Here is a 23,116-nt window from a genome sequence, read left to right as displayed (position 1 = left end):
TATAAATGTATAAATACATTTCAAAATATCTGTGGTTATTTAGATATAGTGTTATTAATATATAATTCCATTCCACTGTGATCAGAGAAGACACTGTAAGATTTCAGTATTTTGAAATATACAGAGACTAGCTGAAGGCAGAGCATAAGTCTGCCCTGGTGAAGGTGCCACGTGCACTTGAAGAGAAGTCGTTGGGCATAATGAACCGTAAATGTCGATTAGCTCAAGGTGGTTGCTGGTGTTATTTAGATCATCGGGTTTTTACCGATTTGGTGTGTTACTAGTTGACTTATCATTGACTGAGAAACAGCTATTAAAACCTCCAACTATTGACATTTGTACACACATGTTCTCAGCAACATTATTCACAATAGCCAAAAGGTGGAAGCAACCCAAATGTCCACTGATACATGAATGAATAAACAAAACGTGTATATACATACAATGGAATATTATTTAGCCTTAAAAAGAAAGGAGGACTTCCGTGGTGGCACAGTGGTTAAGAATCCGCCTGCTAATTCGGGGACACGGGTTTGATCCCTGGTCCGGGAAGATCCCACATGTTGTGGAGCAACTAAGCTTGTGTGCCAAAACTACTGAAGCCTTCCCACCCTAGAGCCCGTGCTCTGCAACAAGAGAAGCCACTGCAATGAGAAGCCTGTGCACCGCAACAAAGGGTAGCCCCCGCTCACCGCAACTAGAGAAAGCCTGCACACAGCAACGAAGACCCAACGCAGACAAAAATAAATAAATAAATAGATAAATAAATAAATTTTAAAGAAAGGAAATTCTGACACATGCTACAACATGGCTGAATCTTGACATCATGCTAAGTGAAACAAGCCAGTCACAAAAAGACAAGAACTATATGATTCTACTTATATGAGGTCCCTAGAGTAGTCAGATTCATAGAGATAGAAAGCAGAAGGGTGGGATTAGCAGATGCAAACTATTACATATAAGATGGATAAATGACAAGGTCCTACTGTGTATCACAGGGGACTATATACAATATCCTTTGATAAACCATAATGGAAAAGAATATGAAAAATAATGTATATATAAGTATAACTGAATCATTTTGCTGTACAGCAGAAATTAACACAACATTGTAAATCAACTATACTTCAATAAAATAAAATATATTCAAGCATATATATGTATGTATATATGTAAAAAAGAGAGAAAGTAGAAGGGTGGTGGCCAGAGTCTGAGGGGAGGGGGAATGGGGAGTTGTTTGATGGGTAGTGTTTCTGTTCTACAAGATGAAAAAGCTTTGGTGATCAGTTGGACAAAATGTAAATATATATAACACGGCAAAATTATACACTTAAAGTGATTAATATGGTAAATTTTATGTTATGTGTATTTTACTATTGCAATTTAAAAAAAATTTTTTAAATCTTCAACTGTTTTTGTAGATTCTAATTCTCCCTTCAATTCTGTCAAGTTTTGAATTGTGCATTTTAAAGTTTAGATACTAGACATATATACAAATATAACTAGCATAGCTTCCTGATGAAACGACCTACATTGATTATAGACAAAAAATAATATTATTCTCATATACACAGATTGGAATTCCCTACTTCCAGCCACTTCATGTGGTGACTAAAAGCATGAGCTCTAAAGTCAGAGAGTCCGATTACGCCACCTATCTGTTGTGTAGCCTAGAAAGGTTATTTAATTTCTTTGAGCCTCAGTTTCCTCATCTGTAAAATGGGCTTCATAGCTGTATCTATTTCCCAGGATTGCCATAAAGATTAAGCATAAACAGCACCCAGCCCAGAGCCTAGTACGCAGTAAGCACTCAAGGTGTGTCAGCTATCATCATCATCATTGTCATCATCATCGTTGTCATCACATATGTATGTGTGGATAGAAATCATAATGGATGAGGAAGGCTTTGGAAGGCAAGTCATAAGAGGAATCTTTGAAGGAAGCCAGGTAATCCTGGGCAGAGACGAACATGAGCACTGGCCTCACGTGTCTGCAGAGCTATAATGAGATGGGAAGAAGCAACCAATTATTTCTGGGGACCCTAGGGAAGATGATGACCCAAGAAGGAACCACAGACAGTGGTCAGCTTGAAGGAAGAAGCCACCACCAGAGTTTTGACCTAGGATAGTATCAGCTTTGGGGGAGGAAGTGAGCTCCCCAAGCCAGGAAGTGTGCAGAGCTAAGGCTCGGTGGGCAGATGTCAGGGAGAGGATTCCTGCACTGGTGGGAGGTGGAGGAAATGACTTAGGAGGTCCTGTCTTTGGCCTTGGTCTCTCTGGATAAGGCTCTGAAGGTTCCATCCCCTCTTTGGCCACAGCCAGTGACTAGAGGCCATTTCAGGATTATGGGCAATACCCTTCGCTCCTCCTCTGTCTGTCCTCTGTGTGATTCTATTCCTTGATCACAGCCAAGCTCCCACCCTACTACCTCTGGGCCTTTGCACATGCCATATCCACTCCAAAGAAGTGCATCCAGGTTTTGTGGACCTGAAACCTATAAAGCTGGGAGACCTCCTTTAAGGAAAAGAGAACAAAAAATCAGATAAGAATGTGAGTATTTAGAACCAGAAACAAAACTACAACGAATTTTTTGTGTGTGTGTGAGGCCAGCATTGTTTTGCTTTTACTATTTTCATTTTTTAAATCTTTTTCAACAGAAACAGACTCACAGACATAGAGACACACAATAGAGACACACATAAAGACCACAATAGATTTGTGGTTGCCAAGGGTGAGGGGGGTGGGGGAGGGATGGAATGGGAGTTTGGGATTAGCAGATGCAATTTGTTATACATAGAGTGGATAAACAAGGTCCAACTATATAGCACAGGGAACTAACTATATTCAATATCCTATGATAAACCATAATGGAAAAGAATATGAAAAAGAATGTACATATACATATAACTGAATCACTTTGCTGTACAACAGAAATTAACACAGCATTGTAAATCAACCATATGTCAATAAGATAAAATTTTTAAAATAATAAATATATCGTCATCTTTTTCAAGTGATATTGGTTTTTCAGTTGATTGAGGTGATATCAGGTATCTGTTTAAAATAAATTTGAGACATGCACTCCATGAGGGCAAGGAGTTTTGTCTTATTTGTTCACCTCTGTTATCTCCCAAACCTCAACAGTGCCTAGACAAGTAGATAATTGGTAAATATTTGTTTAATGAAATTAATTAAATAAAAATAATAAGCAGATGATAGCGTAAGTGTACCTAAATATGGCAAAATTTGCGATGAAAAACCACAATGAATTTTTAAAAGCTGATGAACACTAGACAATATCTAGAAAAATAACATAATATTTACATTTATCACCTGATACACCTCTATAACATTTTTATTCCTACCTTTTGGCTGTATACTTTTAGGATAACCTCTTCATATGACATTGATTTTGTAATGTCATTTTCTTTTCTTTTTTTAAAATTTTTACTTATTTATTTTTGGCCGTGTTTGGGTCTTCATTGCTGCACGCGGGCTTTCTCTAGTTGTGGCGATCGGGGGCTACTCTTTGTTGCAGTGTGCTGGCTTCTCATTGCAGTGGCTTCTCCTGTTGCAGAGCACAGGCTCTAGGTGCGCAGGCTTCAGTACTTCTGGCTCGCGGGCTCCAGAGCACAGGCTCAGTAGTTGTGGCGCACGGGCTTAGTTGCTCTGTGGCATGTGGGATCTTCCTGGACCAGGGCTCGAACCCGTGTCCCCTGCCTTGGCAGGTGGATTCTTAACCACTGTGCAGCCAGGGAAGTCCCAATGTCATTTTCTTTAGAGAAAATAAGAAGATAATTTAGCCTTTTCTCTAGCACAGTTGACCAAAAGGTTTTTTTGTTTGGTTGGTTGTTTTTGTTTGTTTGGTTGTTTGTTTTAATTGTTGATAGTTTAGAAAAGTTTCTTTCAACTTCACAACTCATTATGGGTGAGGTCATAAAATTTTAGGATTGTTGTCAAATTTAGAAAAACATCTATCAAGTTTCTTTCATAGAGGAGGTGTAAGATTTCGGGACTTTTCATGTTTCCTTGATCATTAATCTTAAAAATCCTTTGACTAAGGTGCCGCCTATTAATCAGTTTGTTGCCAATGTCCTCTTAGCAATGATGTATTTTGAGTTTTGTTATTTTCATCAATGCGGTATTCCGTGACAACTTCCCCTTAGCTGCTAGCTCCTCAAAAATGCCACCGCCATGCCAGCAATACCCCAAATGCGGGGAAGTATGACCGAGGGGAAAGTCAAAGAGGCAGCATTCTTAGCCAGCTGCAGTTAAATTAGCTTACTTTGGCAAACTCTACACCATGTGATCCTGAGTGTGCCTTGCTTGGGCCCCTCCCAGGTCACTGGAAGGTGTCTGGCAAGTGAGGAGCTTAAGCTTTGTAGCTTTGTAGCTTCATGGGAAGCCTGGTAAATCCATTTCTGCCTCTTCCCAGAATGGAGCCTCTGCTCCGCCTACCGCTGTTGCATGTGGGTTACAGCTTCTCATCTGGTCAATCTCTGTTCAAGCGTCACTTCATCCAGGAGGCCTCCAAAATAGGTTAGCTGCCCCATGAGGCTGGAGGCCACGTCTGTCTGTCTAGCTCACCCTGTCCCCTCCGTATACTTGGAGCAGAGCCAGGTACATAGTACAACCATAGACTCCAAAGGCTGAAGTGACCTGCCGAGTTCACCCAGACAGTAACTGTCAGAGCTGGGAGTCAACCAGGAAGGAAGGAAGGAAGGGAGAGAGGGAGGGAGGAACTCCGGCTTCCCAGACTGCCTGCAGGCCTCGGACATAGAACTGTGTTTCCTGCCAGACCCCTTCAGAGCCCGAGCTGGCCGGCTTCCCTTCCTCCATCCTGGGTGGCTGATGAGGAACCCCCAGAGGAGGTCATCTGAGTCCTAGAGCAGAAATCTCTCTCCCCAGCACCACGGTTGTGAAGCATAGAAAAGAGTGTGAACCTGGGTTTGAATCTCCCGGCCACTTCTTAGCAGCCCTGTAGCTTTGGGCAAGTTGGAATCATCTCTCTTTGCTTCGTTCCATATCCTCATTTCTAAAATGAGCCTTATGACCTCCCCTCCCCCCCACAGGGCTGGCTGGAGGACCTTAGACAGCGTTAGATTAGAGGAAGTTTTCTGGCCCTTGGAGACAGCACCAAGTTGCAGGGCTCTCTTTGGTTTTGGCTTGTTTTAATTTAATTTTTATTTTATATTGGAGTATAGTTGATTTACAGTGTTGTGTTAGTTTCAGGGGTACAGCTAAGTGATTTAGTTATACATATATCCGTTCTTTTTCAGATTCTTTTTCCATATAGATTATTAGAGAATATTGAGTAGAGTTCCCTGTGCTATACAGTAGGTCCTTGTTGATTATCTATTTTATATATAGTAGTGTGTATATGTTAATCCCTAACTCCTGATTTATCCCTCCCTCCATGTTTCCCCTTTGGTAAGCATATGTTTGTTTTCAAAGTCTGTGCAGGGCTCTCTTTGTGAACCAGGGTCTAAGCAGAACCCTTTCTTTCTCTCTCCAGCCTGAGCCTGTCTCAAGCCCCCATCCACACCCCAGTCCCTTGAGGGTCCTTCCAAAGCTTCTGCTGTTGCTTCTTCTTGACTGATGTCAACCAAGATGACCAACCTGCTTGTTATGGTAAAGTAACTCCGGACTGAGCATGTATTCTGCCCTCCCACCTGCCTCTTGATTTGAGGGGATGAAGGGCACACCTCTGTCACGGGTGAGCCTCACACGCACAGAGGTCAGAAGGTGGCTGCCTCTGGATTATGAATTCCTCTCGGTGGGCCATTCCTTTCTCACCAAGTGTCCCCAGCACCCAGCACAGGGCCTGGCCCAGGGTCACACCCAGTAAACGCTAGCTGGGAATTAAGGGAGATGCTGGGACACTGACTGTCCCAAAGCAGTCACCCCTGGCTCACCACAGTGGCCACTGGGGAACAAGGGGTAATGCATCTACTGTGTGCCAGGCACCAAGCTCAGCTTTGCTACCTGCTTCTCTTGTTTCCCCGATGCCCTGAAAAATAGGTACTACCATCCCCATTTCACGGAGGTGGAGACTGAGGCTCAGCCAGGACAAACCACTTACTTGAGCCCACCCATATGGTAAAGCTTGGAGGGGATATTCCAGTCAGGGCTCCTGGCTCTGCTTACTGCTCTCCCTATTAGTCCTTAACCTAGAATTCCCCCCAGGAAGTCATTTTTTCCTGTTAAGGAATGCTCCTCTGTTAACATGTAGTACTATGGAAAATGAGTCTAAAATTACGTTTTAAAAATTGAACACTATTTTCTGCCCAGGGGTAAAAACAACTGTGAGCTCCTCAAGGGAAGGAATGGGGTTTTTTTCGTTGTTGTTGTTCTTGTATCCTCACTGCCTATCACAAGGTCTGGCATGGAGTAGGAGTTCAACAGACGTTTGTTGAATGACTGTGTGAACGTGTGAGTGAGTAAATGAAAACAGCCATCTCACCAATCAATGGCCCATCCCTGTAGAAGCATAGCTCATTTGGGCAAGATGAGACCCTCTAACCTAGTGGTCAGAGACGTAGCATGTGGGCTATACAGTTCATAAGAAGGCTTTGTTTAATCCACATAATATCTTTAAAATTTTTTAAATTACTTGTCAATATTTAAAAATTAGGTTTCACATAAAATCTAGATTTTCACCTTGTGGCAGAGACTTTCACCAAAAGTCTACCTTTCTCCAAACCCATACCCTGTTCTTCCCTGCACAGAGCAAGACTCTGTTTCCCAGCCTCCCTTGCGGTTACGATGATCATGTGATTACATTCTAGCCAGTGGAATGTGGGCAGAAGTAATACGTAGCACTTCGTGCCCAGTTCCTAAAACCTCCCTCCCAATCCTCCACACTCTTTTCTGGGTCTGTGCGGCAGGTGCAGAAGATCCAGGGGAGACTCCTAGGCCTTAGGAGATGGCAGAGCCAAAGATGAAAGGAACGGGGCTCATCCATGGCTGTGTGGAGCCTCCACATTGGACTATGGTGGGAACAGGAAACACATCTTTACAATATTAAGGCCATGTGCTTTGGGATTTTTTGTTACAGCAGCCTATCCTGACTAATACATCTTCTCTTGAAAACTCCCAAATCTGGCAACACAGGGCTTACTTTTCTACGTGACAATGATGAGCTGGACTTTTGTAGTTGTTGTGCCCTTCAGCCTAGCTGGCGTTTTCTAGCTCACCTGATCCCTGCTCTCAGTCTGCCTGGCTTCTAGAGCTATTTGATTTTGCAGCTTCTGCTCAAATTCAATCTCTCTCTCAAACACATGGGGAAATTGAGGCACAGAGGGGACAGGGGGCCAGCTTCAGGTCACAGTATGTTGGGGATAGAGCTGAAACTTGGACTGAAGTCTCCTAATTCCTACTCCAGTCTTCTTCCTTGGGATCTTTCTTAGGAAGTGACAAAAGAGGGAGCTGTTCCAAGTCTAAGGCCCTTTTGGGGTGGAGGGGGAGTTAGGTGGCCAAGACGGAGAGGGGGCACCCCAGATGGTGGAGGGAGTGAAAAGAGGAAGGGAAACCCTGACTCCCCTGTGACTCCAGTTGGCATAAGGCTTAGAAACGCCCGACAGGCAGTGAGGAGCTGGGTCTGCAGGTCTGGTTCAGAAGCCTGACTCTGATCGTCCCCGTCCCTCTCCCTCTAGGGAAAGGGCCCGTGTCCTTGATTGCCTGAGCTCCACTGACAAGAAGCAGGAACGAATTCTCCCTCCCAGACAGTCAAATCCCGAAAGAAATGAATCTGCAAATTAACATCCCATGTTGAGGTAGCTGTGCCAGGAATGTCCAAGTGGTGAGGGCTGGGAGGGAACCCTGTGAGGTGTGGACAGAGCCATCCCGGTGAGCCCTCTCTCTCTCTTTTTTTTTTTTTTTTTTTTTTTGCTGTACGCGGGCCTCTCACTGTTGTGGCCTCTCCCTTTGCGGAACACAGGCTCCGGACGCGCAGGCTCAGCGGCCATGGCCGGTGAGCCCTCTCTTAGTGGCTGGGCTGGGCTGGGGCTTCGCCTCCCCCTCAGTCACTCTAATTCCCTAATACCTTGAGCACCTGTCAAACATACATTTTCTGGAGGGCTCGGAGAAAACGCACCTCACCTGAGGAAACTTCCCGGCATCCCTTCCCACGCTTTCCTGCAAGGGAGGCAGCATCTGCAGTGGAGATGATTGTAGATGCCCAGGGGCGGCTGAGAAGCCACAGATCCTTCTTGGGCTCCATGATCTCGCCTACCCAGACCAGACTCCCGCCTGGATCCCACGGCAGCTTTGCCAGAAGCATCGTTTGCTCATACCTTCTCCAAGGCTTACCCTCCCCTCCTCCACTGAGGGCCAGCTGTCTTCCCCAGCTCAGACTGGGAAAGGCTCTTGGAGACTTGAATTTGCATCCAACACTCCCCCTCCACTGCCGCCATATTGAAAGGAACAGAGAGAAATCACTAAGTTGAGGGCCTGGGTAGAGAAAGAAGAAAAGAGAGTCCCCTCTGTCTGTGAAGTGTGTTCAGAGCTGTTGATGCAGAAAGGCTTTGCTTGAAAACTCCATGAACCCAAAAGAGCCTTGGGCACAAAAGCTCTGAGCTGCTCTCAAGAAGTGATTACATAGCAGTTACACCGGATGTGCATTAAACACTAATAACACAAACCCTTACAGAGGCCTACAATACCTTACTCAACTTTCTGGTGGGAGACAGAAAGTCTGAGCAAAATAATTTTAGCACCCAAACTCATTTGGTGGCAAAAACCCAACCTGATCAGTTGTATGAATATGCATACGTTATTCTCTGCAGAGATATTAATGTGTTTAATTATGGTATGCTAACCCAGACCCTCAACTAATATCATTTTTTAAAGTTTTTTATTTTATATTGGGGTATAGTTGATTTACAATGTTGTATTAGTTTCAGGTTATACAGCAACATTGTTCAGTTATACATATACATATGTCCATTCTTTTTCAGATTCTTTTCCCATATAGGTTATTACAGAATACTGAGTAGAGATCCCTGTGCTATATAGTACGTCCCTGTTGGTTATCTATTTTATATATAGTAGTGTGTATATATTAATCCCAAACTCCTAATTTCATCCCCCCACCGCTAGTGTCTCACTATAACATATGGCATGTGCTTTCAAAAACCCCCAAACTCCCCAAATCCCAAAATGCATGAGGGCCCTGAGACATCGGTGTTTTAGATAAGGAATTGGGGCACTTATACATTCTAAGTGCTTTACATCCATTAACCCACTTAATCCTTGCAATAACCCTATGGGATAGAACTTAAGATTCTTCTTCCCATTTTATAGATGAGGAAACCGAGGCAGAGAGAGGTGAAGTGACTTGCTTCACAGCTGGTGTTGGAGCTGGCGTTTGGACCCAGGCATCCCAGTTCTAGAACTCTCTGAACCACTCCACCATCTGCCTTGCTAGGCAAGGTGGGGGTGGGGTGGGTGGGAAACAGAAAATAACCATTTGAAGCCTCATGTGCAACAAGTACACACCCAGGAGGGCATACAAGGAGCAAACCTGCTGCCGCAGGTGTTCTTGATGGTAACCCAGCCATCCAGGTTGCCCTGGTACTGTCCTGGATTCGGCACTGGAACTCCTGCATCCTAGAAAACTCATCCGGCCCATCCAGCTGGGACGGATGCTCACCCTAGTTCTTGGGGACCATGTGCCTCTTCTCTTATGAGTATTGTGAGCATCAGGACCCACTGAGGGGGATTCTGGGGTCTGGGGATGCGTATTGTTCATACAACATGGCTTCTGAACCCAAACAAGGATCTCCTGTGGGCACTTAAGCAAGACGTGGGGAGGAAACCCTGGAGGACGTGCCAGCTGTGTCAGATTCACCCAGCAGCAGTGTGTCTGTCTCCACCTCAGCACCTTCCTAAGGGGTTTACAAGAACGAGGGCACTCTATCAGGTGTTCCCCGTGAGTGCTGACTTTGGACTCCATTGTAAACACAGTGGGGATGTACCCTTGGGAGGAGATTTACTCTGATGTTCCAATTTAGAAATGACTGGCTCACACCCCCAGCTTTGAATTGTAACTCATTAAAGCCCACCCCGACTTCTCAGGAATGAGCCACACCAGAGACCCATAGCCACCTGCCACGGGCTTGCCCAGTCCTGTCTAAGTGCAAAGAAGAAAGAGGCAAGACCCCTGCCCTTGAGAAGCAGGTCTGGGGCCGTAGAGGCAGGAGATAAGCGTACCCCGACTCAGAGGGGGAGAAAGAGAGCCCCATGTGCTGAGGGTCCCGCAGCCTCCTGGAGCTGGTGAGGAAGAAGGGGGGCTGGCATGGGAATGCTATACAATCCTTCTACTGCTGAGGGCTGCCCAAGTGAAGGATGCAGGCTGGAGGCTGCCAGTTAAACGTGGCAGACTGAACAGACAGATTTACCTTCACTGTTCTCTGGAGTTCCAGTATGAGGACATAAAGGCATTTAAAAAAAAAATGCACACCTGTCCGCTGGAACAAAGAGACCGTGTGAGAAGATGACAGCAGATAAGAGGAGTCAACCACATTCTGGAAGCTGGAAAGCAGATGGTGAGTGGGGACTGACTTAAGAAACCGGAGAGGTTGAAACCTGACAATTTAGGGGGAGCCATCAGGACACAAGACAATTTAAGATCTTCAGAAAGTCTCAGGGGTCGGAGGGACTGGGAATCTCCAAAGGCCGAGTACAGAGCAGAATTAAAACCAGAAAGGCTGGTGGGTAACCATCTGTGGGACAACTGGATTTCTTCTACCCCAGCTGGCACAGGCAGGGCATGACCCTTCCTCACCGGAGCAGGAGGCTCCCTCTCGGGAGAGGCTGGGCCATGATGATCTGAGAGAATGTACAGCAAGGCTCAGCACAGGGCCGGGAATCTAGCAGGTCCTTGGTAAGTTGCTGCTGTCATTATTCTATTCAGCTGGCCTCTTTTTGTCTTGTTCTCTAATTTTCTTTTGGTTGGAAAGAGACTCAAAGACATGAGGCAGAAAGGTGAAGTGGGCGGCAGAGGCTAGCTGCCTGGTAACACCCCCTCCAGCTAGCCACATGCCCTCCTCACACACTAGGCTATTTGCCTTCTAATATCTACTACCTTCTTTTTCTTTAGTAACAGAATCTCCCTTTTTAGATAGCTACCTTGCCCCGTAGCTCCAAGGCATTTTCCAGTCTCTTTTGCAATTAGGTGTGGCCATGTGACTATATAAATAGTAGTGTTGTGAGCAAGTCAGGAAGTATCTTTATAAGAGAAATGGTCTTCCTCCACTCTGCTCTCTGGGCTGCAGATGTGATGGCCAGTGCTCCAGCAGCCATACTGCACAATGAGGAAAGGGGCCACTTGCTAGGGATGGCAGAAAGAGAGATGGAAGGAACCATCTTCATGGAGTTGCCATACCAGCCTGCACTGCCAGCCTTTGGACTTCTTTCACAGGACAGAGAAATAGACTTCTTTCTTGTTTTGGCTACTATTATTTTAGGACTTTCTGTTGTGTGTATCTGATTCCGATCCTGTAAGCTTAAGTTGGGGGCAACCCCTCCCTTGTTGTCCTCTTTCCTATTCAGAGATCCTAGAAGATGAGAATCAGCAGAGACCTTAGCTGTTATGGAGTCCACAGGGCCAGGGGCAAAATCTGGCCCACAGATGTTTTCTTTAGCTCATACAAAGTTTTTAAAATCAGGAGCTATTTGAACACATTTTGAACATTAAAATGGCAACATCTGGCTTTTCTTGAATAATTGGAGGATCTGGCAACACTGAATTCATTCAGCACGGCAGGATTTAGTTGGAGCATCTGCTCCCTCATTGAGCAATCCCCACTTCTATTGCTAATATATATATATAATTTCTATAATAACTATAAGGTATATATATAATACAAAATACCTATAAGGCATATATTATATAATATGTAAGGTATATATTACATATATAATATTTTATAGATACACATAATCCTATATTATATATAAATCATATATAATCATATATATATAATCCTATGAGCTAGTTTTATATATATATATACACACACGCACACACACACACACGTTATCCTATATGCTAGATATGTGTGTGGGTTACCCTATGAGCTAGGTATGTTACCCTATGAGCTAGGTATGTTATATATGCGCACTACCCTATGAGCTCGGTATGTAAGTGTGTGTCCCCACGCAACAGATGAGGAATTTGAGGCTCAGAGAAGACTTGCCTGGGTCACAGGTCACAAGGCTGGAAGCAGTGGAGCCAGTCTGCATTCCATGCTGGCTCTGTCAGCCTTTGAGTTTGCAACCCTTGACGTCCCAACCCCTTGCTCAGAGTTTCTCAGAGGAAGACAACAGAGCCAAAGAGGAAGAAATGCTTAATGACCCTCTTGTCATATTGTATCAAACCAGTGGCACAGAGCCCCCCTGCTGCACTGCAACTTGGGAATGGGACTTTCCTCTCCATATCCTGTGACTGGCACAGAGCCAGCTGGGGAGCTATGTGCTGAACAAATGAGGTAACCCACTCTCAGTCACACAGAGCCAGATGCGGAGCTGGGATGCAAACCCAGGGCTCCTGCCTGCCCGCCCAGGGCTCTTCCAGACCTGGTTGCCGCCCAACCTATCCTGTTTTCTTCAGATGCTGACAGAGGTCAAGAGCACAGGTTGAGGTCTAGCGTATTTACACTCAAACTCCAGCTTCACGTCTCACCACTTTGAGCCTCAGTTTCTGCACCAGGGAACAGAGCTAATCACTTACCTCATGGGGCCGCTGCGAGAATTTGATGAGATCACGCACATACCTTCTTGCGATAACCAGCACCTAATAGATACTCAATGAATAGGAGCTATTATCGTGATACATATTTTGTATGAGTGTGTGGGGTTAAGAGGGATTAATTTGCCTATGTCTTGAAATCCTTTCCCTTATGCTTTGACTTGCCCTCCCTTAACCCAAGGCAGCCTGAGCCCTTCATAGGACTGGACACAAGGTCACGCTCAGGCGAGGGCTTCCCATATATCTCAGGAGCTTGTGAACAATGATCTGAATTGTCTACTCACCTTCCATCATTCCACCAACATATAACGAGCTCCTACTCTCCAGCAGGCCCTGGGTCAGGGCTGGAGATGTAGGAGAAGTTGAATGTGTCCTGCCTTTGAAGACTATCTACCTGGCTGGTGAGGTTAGACAAGGTCCCATGACTCTGATACATGGAAGATGATGACAAGTCTTATGGGAAGGGGAGCAAAAGGGCTACCTTCAGGAAGATGCATTCCCACTCCAGCAGAGACTGCTAGATGCTCATCCACATCCGGGCTCTCCGCTCCTTCCCAGCCTGGACGACTACATCTCCCAGTCTCCCCTGCAATTCAGTGTGGCCACATGACCCGGCTGTGGCGATTGAATGTGGACTGAAGAGTTGTGTGCTACTTCTGAGCCTGGCCCCTCAAAAGCCCCAACACTGCTTAATACTCTCTTCCCCCTCTGAATGGCTGGAATAAAGATGACCCCCAGGGTAACCTTGAGACCCACGTGTTGTAGATTCAGAAGGACTGAGTGGAGAGTTTCTGCCCGCCCAGAATTGTTACATGAACAAGAACTCTACTTCTAGCCTATTTGCCAGGTATCTGTAACAGCCTGTGTGTTACAGTAACTACCGTTACCCTAATACATCTGCCTTGAAAGTCAGATTTTTTTTCATTATGTAACTTTTCCCCTTCACAACTTTAACAATCATATTTAGTGCTGTAGTACTAAGTTACCAATGTTATTGTCACAACTTAATTCTTTAACTGGAGATTATACTCCTGACCAGGATTGTTTCGATTGGGATATTCTTATTCATTAGTTCTGTGGGGTTCTTTTTGTTTGTTTTTTGTTGGTTGTTGTTGTTGTTGACTGGAATTAGATCTTAAACTAGATTTTTCAGGAAGGTTATGTGAGAGTGACAATTCCTGCATGTTTGAAAATAGATCTCGCTTCTCTTCACACAGGAGTGATGTACTTTGTGGATAATGAATCTGGGGGAGGGTATCTCTCCATCCCTCCTCCAACTCTGTAGACATTGGCCCACTGTGTACTGACGTGGAGAAATTCAAGGCCAGCCTGTATCACTGAGGGTCCCAGCAGGAACCAGGCGACACATTCAAACTGAGTCATTGAGGAGAGTTTAATAAAGGGATTATTTACATTCGGTTATAAAATGAATAAAGTCTGAGGATCTAATGTATAATATGGTGGCTATAGTTGATAACATTATTGTGTAATTGACGCTTGCTAATAGAACTTAAATGTTCTCACATGCAAAAGTAAATATGTGAGGCGATGGATGCATTCATTAACTTAATGGGGAAAAATCCTTTCAAAATGGATACGTATATCAAATCATCCCATCATACACTTTAATCTTACTATTTTATTTGTCAATTATACCTTGGTAAAGCTGAAAAAATACTAAATTTGTATAATTTACAAATTATTTATTTACAAAGAGGTAGGTAGGTGTAGCTGTCAGGGCACTGCCCATATGTCCTCAGCAATGACCTCTACGTGGCAACAGCTGCTTCCTACTAATACCTGAGTCAGCATCTCTCTCTCTCTCTCTCTCTCTCTCTCTCTCTCTCTCCTGCAGGTGTTTTCTAACTGTGCAAGTAAGCTTAGCCACTGTGTTGAGCAACCTAGAAACTCCAGGAACGTAACATCCTGGAGCAGCCCTCCAACAACGACAGTCGACAGTGGGTGGACAAACCTGGCAGCCTCCTCGCTCCTCAGTTGGATTAGCTCTGGGACACATTCTTCGTTCATCTCCGAGTTCCCCTGAGGGACTGAGCTCCAGTTGTCCTGTCTGGTAAGCTGTCTGGATGTATTAGCTTCTCTCACGTCCTGTCTCACTTCTGCCCTCCCCTTCCCATGTTTCCTGGGATCTTTTTCCCAAATAAACTACTTGTGCTCAAATCTTTATCTCAAGCTGTGCTTTTGGGGGGACCCTAACCCAGAGAGCAGAGTTTAGGGAAAGCAATGAAGGCTAGTGCAGTAGCCCGAGGGGCAGGAGGGAACCTGGAGACGGAATGGTGTGGAGAGGGCCGGCTGTTGGGAGCCTTGACCTTGGTAGAGAGACACAGTTGACCCAGTGACTGTGGGGGGAGAGAGGGAATAAACATCCTGACTTCTCCCTCCTCCCACCTTCCGATCTCCTGCTGGTGCCCCCTATCAACCAAACCCCACCAGAAGTCAGAGAGCAAGCGAGCCTATTGGTGTTTCCATAGTGGTCAGGCTGCCTGGCACAGCAGTAGCGAGAAGGGCAAAAAGTGCATCTGGAGGGTCAAACAGAAGATGCGCAGCACACAGCCTGATTTTTTTCCTTTGCATTTGACTTGCTTGGAAAGCATAATCTCGATAGTCCAGGATCTGGGAGAAGGCTTTTCCAGGTGTCAGGATGGAGTAAACTAAGGGGCAGGGACTGGAGGGGCTGGGGTGTGCTGGAGCCAGCAGTTGTTATCTACGGCTGCCTAGCAATCCACCCCAAGACTTAGTGGCTCCGAGTAACAGCCAGTTATTAGATATGCAGCTGTGTAGGTCAGGACTTTGGGCTGGGCTCAGCTGGGTAATTCTTCTGCTCTACATATTCAGCTGGCAGCTGTTCTGGTCTGGAGGGTCCAACATGGCTCCACTAGTGTGTTTGGTTTCTTGGTGGAGATGCTGGTGGACTGAAATGACTATACCTGGGTTCTCTTAGTGTGATGATCTCAACATACTTGGATTTCCTACACAGTGACTCTGGGTTCCCAGAAAGAATGTTCAAGAGGCCCCAGTGGCAGCTGCAAGACTTCTTATGACCTAGGCTCAAAGTCCAGGAACGTCAACCTCCACCACATTCTATCAAACAAGTCACTTAGTCCAGCCCAGGTACAAAAGGAGGAAAATTAGACTCCATCGGGCAATGGGAGGACTAGCAAAGAACCGTGTCACTTTTCACCAACCAGCAAGTCATCCAGGTTGACTAGTGTTTGGGGAATGTGCTGGGAAGTGATGTTGGAGAGGGACTGGAATGTCATGACAGGGGCTGGGGAGACAGTAATAAGGAGGAGAGTGAAGGTTCTGGAGTCAGATTCTAATTCAAATCCCAGCTCTGCCATGTATAACACATGTGCCAAGCAGGCTGTCCTTTCTCTGAGCCTCAGAGTTCTCATCTGTCAAGTGGGACCCATTCCTACCTCACAGGATGCTGTAGAGATTAAATGGGATGAAGTGCTTCCCTGAGAACCTGACTCCAAGTATGTCTCAGTAAACAGGGGCCATTATCATGTACCCTGAGTGACATGGGGAGCCAGGAAAGGATCTTACAGAAAACCCCTCTGGCTTCAACAATGTATCCGAAGGATCATTTTTGACCCGCTCTCACCCTTACTCTCACACAACCCGACACAAGCCCAGATGATTTTACACCCTAAAGGTAGCTTGCATCTGATTTTCCCCATCTCCCCCACTGTCATGGGCATCTCCACCCAGACCCTGCAGTTGCCTCCTTCCTGCTCTCCCACGCATCCTCTGGCCCCTCTGCAATGCCTTCCCCTCAGAGCAGCAAGCCCAGGCTTCATCTCCAGCTGCACACGAACCACATGGGGGATGGTGTTCAAGTACGGACTCCGGTTCAAAAGGGCTGGGATGGGGTTTGAGAGTCAGTGGTTGACGATTTCAGGACCACACTTGGAGTAGCTGCTGGAGAATGTTTTTCCCAAACAAAAGTTTAACCTCATCTTGCCTCCACCTACAACCCTCCATTGATTTTCCAGTGCTCTCGGGGGAAAGACCGAATCCTCATCGCATCCCGCAGGCCCCATGTGATCTGGTTCTTGCCTGACTCTCTGGCCCCTTGCCCTCCACTCTCCCACTCCCTCTTTCCCCCTTATTTATTATTAATGTATTTATTCTATAATGAAATGAAATAGCAGCACCATCCCACCCAAGTACTGGAACACCACCAATAACCTGAATGTACCTGTGTGCAGCTCCCCCACCCATTCCCCTGAGATAACCATTCTTCTCAAATTTGTGTTTATCTTTCCTTTGCTTAAAATTTTTTTCTATGGATGCATGTTTGTCTAAACATGCGTATTTTTGGTTTCGCTTTTATTATACATTCTAAAAGTTGCACCATAGAGTATGTAGTTTTCTGCAACTTATTCTTTTATTCAGCATTGTTTGTGAGATAGATGTGTCGTTGTCTGCTGAAGTTCATTCAGTTTTACTGCAGTATAATATTCCATGGTGTGAATATTCCAGTTTATTTGCCCACCCGCCTGTGGATGGGCATCTGGGTGTTTCCAATGTTCTTGCTATTAGGAACAGCGCCGGTGGGAACATTCTTGCAGGCTCTCTCCGGCTGCACTGTGGGCCGGTTTTTCAAGGGAAAATGCCTAGGAGGGGATTCGCCGTGGGCCCCCTCCTCTCTTTTCATTCCCCAGCTCCCTGGGATCTCTCACACAGAATGCCCTCTCCACCTCGGCTTCCCTCTTCCACTCCACCTGCACCCACCCCGACCCCCTTCACCTGGTAAACTCCGTGTTGTCAGAGAAGCCTTCCCCCACCTGCAGGCCACAGCTGGCCCCCATTAAAGCTTCCTGATTATACATTTACGTTGTGTGATTCTGCGATGAGCGTATGTCTCGCCCGGTAGAGTGCGAGCCCCACGAGGTTTGTGAAGCGCACCGGTTCCCAGCTTCCAGCTCGGGCCTGGCACCCTGCAGGCGCCCAGGCAGTAGCGTGACCGTGCCGGAGGGACCGGGCGGGAGGCAGAGCCCGGCCAAGCGGCTGCAGCCTGAGCCCACAGGTGCCTCCAACCCGGCGTCCCGGGCTAGCGATTGGGGGCGGGCCGCGGCCCCGAGGTGGCTCGGGTACGTCCCCACCGCCCTGCAGGAGTTCCAGGAAAGGCGCCGCGTGGGTCTGTTGGCCGGAGCGGGGCGCCGGCAAGGGGGCGGGGGCGGGGGCGGGGCCCGGGGCAGGCGGGGGGGTGGGGTGGGTGGAGCCGGGCCCTATTAAGAAGAGCTTGGCGGGCCGCGATCACTGCAGGCCCCCGGGAAAGCAGACCGGCCATCGACCCAGCGGGACCACGGATCTTCGGCGGAGGGAGCAGCGCCGGGGTGCACGCTTGGCACCATGGCCCAGACGCCAGTTTTCGACAAGCCCAAAGTGAGCGCGGGCGGGGGCTCGGGGTCCGGGGTTCGGCGTCCGGGTCCTTGTCTGGCTGGAGGGCTTAGGGGCATCCACGGCCGGGGAGCAAACGGGGCCCCTGCAGGCGCTTTCTTCCCTCAGTTCAGGCCCTCGCCCGCCTCCAGGCCGTTTAATGAGAGGCAAAGAGACAGGAAGAGTCCTGAATCCGGAGGCGCCCCTTGATGGCTTCCAAGTTCTGCTTCTGCCTCTGATTTGACCCATCTGGGTCTCAGTTTCACTATCTGTCAGATGGGCGTCCTAGCACCGCGGGCGCTGAGCAGCCTAGGCAGGTGGCTTAAGCTTTCTGAACCTCAGCTGTAAAATGGGGCCCGGTTTCTACACCTATAGGCACCTAGTGTTGTGGACAACACATACTGAGTGCTGGGTGAACGGAAACAGCTTTATACTCCAACACTGCGACGGCTTTTGAGTGCCAAGGAGCCTAGGTTTGTGGATGTGCCCGTGAGAGCAGTGCGCCATGCCAGAGACAGGAGGGAGGGGAGCAGGGCACCCCTCTCTACACACTAGAGGGGCTGGGTGGGCCTTGGGCCCCGGTAGGGTTCACTTGGGGCCAAGCCACGGCCACTAGCCCCGGGGGATAAACCCCTTGTCCCTCCTCCCACCAGCTTGGGTGGGAGGGAATGGTGGGTTCAGGGAGGGTCTGGGCCCACTTAATGGGCTTTGGAGCACTGAGATTCAGTCCAAGGAAGGCAGGGGCCCAGGAGTCTGTTCAGCAGGGTGAATCAGCTAGTAGGGTTGAGACTGCTGGGGGTGGGTTAGGGGAAGGAGTGAGCTGCAATCAGCTTCAATTTACCTCTCTGAGAAACAGGTGTGAGTGATGATGGCAGATATCATTGGAAAAGCATTGGTGAGAATCCGTGGGGAGGTGGGGAAGCTGAGGGGGGGCTCTGAGGAGGTGAGGCCTGGCCCCCACTTCTGATGCCCCTACCAGAGGGCAAATGCTTGCTACTCCCTGCCAGACGTTGCAGGCACTGGGGCTGAGCTCCTGCATCCCCCATGCCTCCTTCACAGCTCTTCTGGATGCCCCATGCCCCATCATTAGTTCTTCTTTCCTTTGAAGGCTTTTTTTTTTTTCTTTCCCTGGCCACACCCGCGCGGCTTGCGGGATCTTAGTGAAAGCACGGAGACCAAATGACTGGATGGCCATGGAATCCCCTTTTTTCCTTTTTTTTTTTTTTTTTTGTTGCTTTGGGATTCCCTCTGCCCTTGGGCTGGGGGATCATCTTACCCTGATATGAATCCCAAGGCAGTAGACACTCCTTGACAGGGAGTGAAATAGGGGTTATGGAGAGATAATAGGCAGCCCTCCTGTAGAACTTGCTATATGCACCAACTCAGTCTTTGCAACACTTTTACAACAGGCCTATGAGGGAGGGACTATTATCACGCCCATTTTTTTGGCCTCACCCTATCTTTGCTTCAAGCTGGCAGGTCATTTCCCCTCTCTAGGCCTCAGTTTCTACACCTGGAAAATGGGCTCCACCTGCCATGGGGGTGTCCAAAGGTTAAAAGGCAATGCTTGGGAGGGAAGGTAGAGTGTCAACCACTATGTACGTGACATGTCCTACATTTTATATTATTGTGAGGAGGGAACGTGCCTGAGCTGGCCAGCAAAGCCAGGGGTGTGAATCTCAGAACCAGTTCCCTGCCTTCCCATGGGTGGAGTAGCCAGTAATGAGAACCAGTAGTATTAACAGCTGGAGCTTATGCAGTTGAATTATTGCTCTGTGCCAGGCACCATTCTGAATACATTAACCTTCATTAATTCATTTGATCCTAGCAATGACTCTGGGAGGTAGCTGGTGTCCTCGCATTTTATAGATGATCAGAGAGGAACAGATTAACTAGGCCTACGATCCACACAGCTAGGATGTGGCCAAGCTGGGGTTTGAGCCCAGGGTGGTCTGGCTTCAAAAATCCCATGCCCTAGCCAGCTTTCTTGAACTGCCTCTGCAGAAGCCTTTGGGGGTGGTGGTTCCAGTGCCCCAGGTGTGGGTCTTTCTGGGACAGGAGCCTCTGCTGGGCTCTTGGGCTTCTCATACCTACCACCAGGTGAGTCTCAGGACTGGCCAACTTTGAGAAGGCAGAGCAAGGCAGTGTTTTCCAAATTTTAATGTATAGTCACATCACCTGACGTTTGTCAACGTTCAGACTCTGAATCAGGAGATCTGGGATGGGGTCTGAGATGCTGTGCTCCTAACAAGCTCCCAGGAGATGCTAATGCTGCTGGGCCGTGGACCACGCTTTGAGTAGCAAAATCCCAGGCAGCTGCCTATCTGCTCTGATTATGTTATTTCAACAAGTAGCTTCCTGAACACAAAGGGGGGTGGAGGGGTGGCCCTTATCAGTCTGTTTCCACATGAGGCAAGGCTGGAAAATCCCATGGCCCTCAGGAGTTCAGTGTCGCGAGAGCAACGCTGATCACATGCCTGTCATTATAATAACAGTAACAATGCTGCCATTTGAGTGTTTGTGGGTACCAGGCACCTTCAGTGATTCATCTCACAGAATCCTCTGGACAACTCAACAAGGCAGATGTTTACGTCCCCATTTACAGATGATGAAATTAAGGCCTGAAAGGTGAAGTGGCTTGTCCAAGGCTACACAAAATCTGACAGCCTTGAAGCTGTAGGCTGGAGAGTGAGCTGGTCCCTTCCTAATGCAGAGAATTGAGCCTCAATGTCCAACATACTTTTCTTTCTCCTATTTGAATGTTTAATCCGTTTCAGGCACTGTTCTAACTGCTTTGCATATAGTAACTCATTTAATGCTCACAACAGCCCTTTAAACTCCTATTATCTTCATATACATATAAGGAAACTGAGGCTCAGAGAGGGGAAGGAACTTGTCAAAGTCTCACAGCCAGAAAGCAGCAGAGTTAGACTTGGACCCAGACCTACCTAAGACTGAAGCAGATGCTGTTAAGCGCTTTGCTGATTTACACCCACTTTGTAAATTGGGGTGGCTGTGGGATTCGGATAGACTGAGCTTGGATCCTTGCCTTACCACTCAGCAGCTACAAGGGCTCAGGTGGACAATTCCCTGAGCCCCAGCTTCCTTCTCTGTAAAATAGGCTGACAAAGCCAAGGTCACAGTATTCTTGGGGGACATGGATGCTGGTTAGGGCTTGTGAAGCACCTGGCTGGCGCAGCAGGCCCTCGGGTGTGCATTTCCTCCCTGGGGCCCCCGGTGGGGGCCTGCGGTGGCCTCTCTCCACCTGCATATATCTCGCCCCCTCGCCCCCTCGCCCCACCGCAAAGCCCACTGTGTTAGCACTGCTCTGGCTTTTGGTGCTTTTCTGTTACCAGAGCCACCTGTTAAAAGAAAAATGCCCCTGGCTGGGAAGAGCCTGCCGGCCTTACCAGTTACAACACCTGCCCGGGGCAGTTGGGAGGGAGGGGAAGAGTGAGATTGGGTTTCATTGAAGCCTTTTGTTTGACAGAGGAAGAAGCAGGACCAGAGAAGGGAAGTGCAGTGTCTGTGGTCACACACCGAGGCAGGCCAGGCCAGCCAGCCTCCTGATTCCACATCTGACCTCAGGGTGGGCTTGACCTGGGTGGGAAGGGGCCCTGTGAGCTGGAAGAAGCTTGTCCGTCTGCCCTGTTGTCCTAGGGGGTGCCCCCTGGGCCAGGGAAGGGTAGGACTGTGGCCTGGTTTTGGACAGGGGAGAAGAGTAAGCCAGGGCGGCCAAGGTGAGGTTCAAGCCTACATTCACCCACAGTGTTGGGACCAGGCTCACCCACACTCCTTAGGGTTCTGAGGCTCCAGAGCGGCAAGCTGGGGGAAGAGACAGTCTCTGGGGGTCTTGAGTGAGTTGCTTCTCTGTGCCTCGGTTTCCCCATCTGTAAAACGGGAATCATATTTGTATCCACCCTACATGAAATGCCAAGTGCGGGCAGGGGGCAGGCCAACGCCAGCTGCTGTCGATCAGCCTTGTCCCGCTTATTAATCACGTTTAGAGTTTACCAGTGCTGACTCAGCACCCACATGCAGGATGGACGCAGTGTGCCGTGGTGGTTACGACCTCCCGCTTTAGAGTCAGACAGCCTCCTGGTGTGGCACTCATTAGACTGTGCCCTAGGGCAAGTTCCTTAATCTCTCTGAGCCTCAGACTTCTCGCTTAGAAAATGGGGGTAACCGTGCTAAGTTCCTAGAGGCTGCTGCCCAACAGGACGTCCCCCTGGCTGAGGACACGCCTTGCCTTGTGTGAAGCCCCTGGGGAAGCTCACAGAGGCAGCAGAGAGCTTGATTGGGCCCTGAGTCAGCAGGAGGCACTGAGGGACTGCTGGGCCCCTTCTGCTCTGTACCTCGGAGCTATAGGAGCCCAGATGCGGCTGAGCCCAGAGGACTTGCCTGGAGGACGTGTGACTGAAACAATGTCAGACCTGGAGCTGCTCTGTCTCCTGGCTTCACCCCAAAAGTCAGCTGAGAGGCTGTGGTGGCATGAGGGCACTGACCTCCGGTTCTGCCCAGCTCCATGCCAAGAGCAGTGCTAAGAGGGGAAGTGGGCACCTGTGGCTCATCCAGGTTCTGACTGCAGTGCCCGGGTTCTGGGGGGTCAAGCAACCCTGGCTACTCTGCCCCATCTGGGTTCTCTGCCAGGCCCAAGGGGGTAGGTCAGCCCTTCCTTGCTGCAGGGAGAGGACACAGCACTGCTGACATGGGACAGGGAGAGGAGAAAACAATCACTTAGTCATTCAACACTTACTGAGCACTTCTTGCTAGGCAGGGCACTGTCCTAGGCCCTGAGGGCACAGCGTGACAGCACGAAGTCACCGCTTTAAAGAAACTAAGAGCTGGGGACAGGGGCATGGTAAGTAAGGAAACTGAGAAAGTCAGTGGGATGAAAACAAAATGGGTGTGTTTGCAGGGGGTCTGGGGAGAAGCAGTGTGATTCAGGTGTGCCTTGAAG

The 23,116-nt window shown here is 48.1% G+C and overlaps 1 protein-coding gene across 19 annotated transcripts in view; it reads left to right on the top strand.

Moving 5' to 3' along the window:
- Positions 1-23,116, top strand: part of ADA (adenosine deaminase) — a 108,438-nt gene that overhangs the window by 62,030 nt on the left and 23,292 nt on the right. For 7 of the 19 annotated variants that reach the window (XR_009558930.1, XR_009558933.1, XR_009558934.2 and 4 more), the window contains 2 exons: positions 5,515-5,630; positions 14,606-14,821. Coding sequence is in view for 3 of the 19 variants with exons in the window: in XM_030843522.2 (XP_030699382.1) it covers positions 18,130-18,162 (33 nt within the window). In the remaining 16 variants the exon portion in view is untranslated. Of the gene's footprint in view, positions 1-5,514; positions 5,631-14,605; positions 14,822-18,016; positions 18,163-23,116 lie in introns of those variants that run through there. The other 12 variants (XR_009558923.1, XR_009558924.1, XR_004036488.2 and 9 more) reach the window with 3 other exon arrangements.

The sequence above is a fragment of the Globicephala melas genome, chromosome 15 (assembly GCF_963455315.2).
Source record: "Globicephala melas chromosome 15, mGloMel1.2, whole genome shotgun sequence".
Lineage (NCBI taxonomy): Eukaryota > Metazoa > Chordata > Mammalia > Artiodactyla > Delphinidae > Globicephala > Globicephala melas.
The sequence above is the reverse complement of the archived record's forward strand: the minus strand, read 5'-3'. Positions and strand labels throughout refer to the sequence as shown.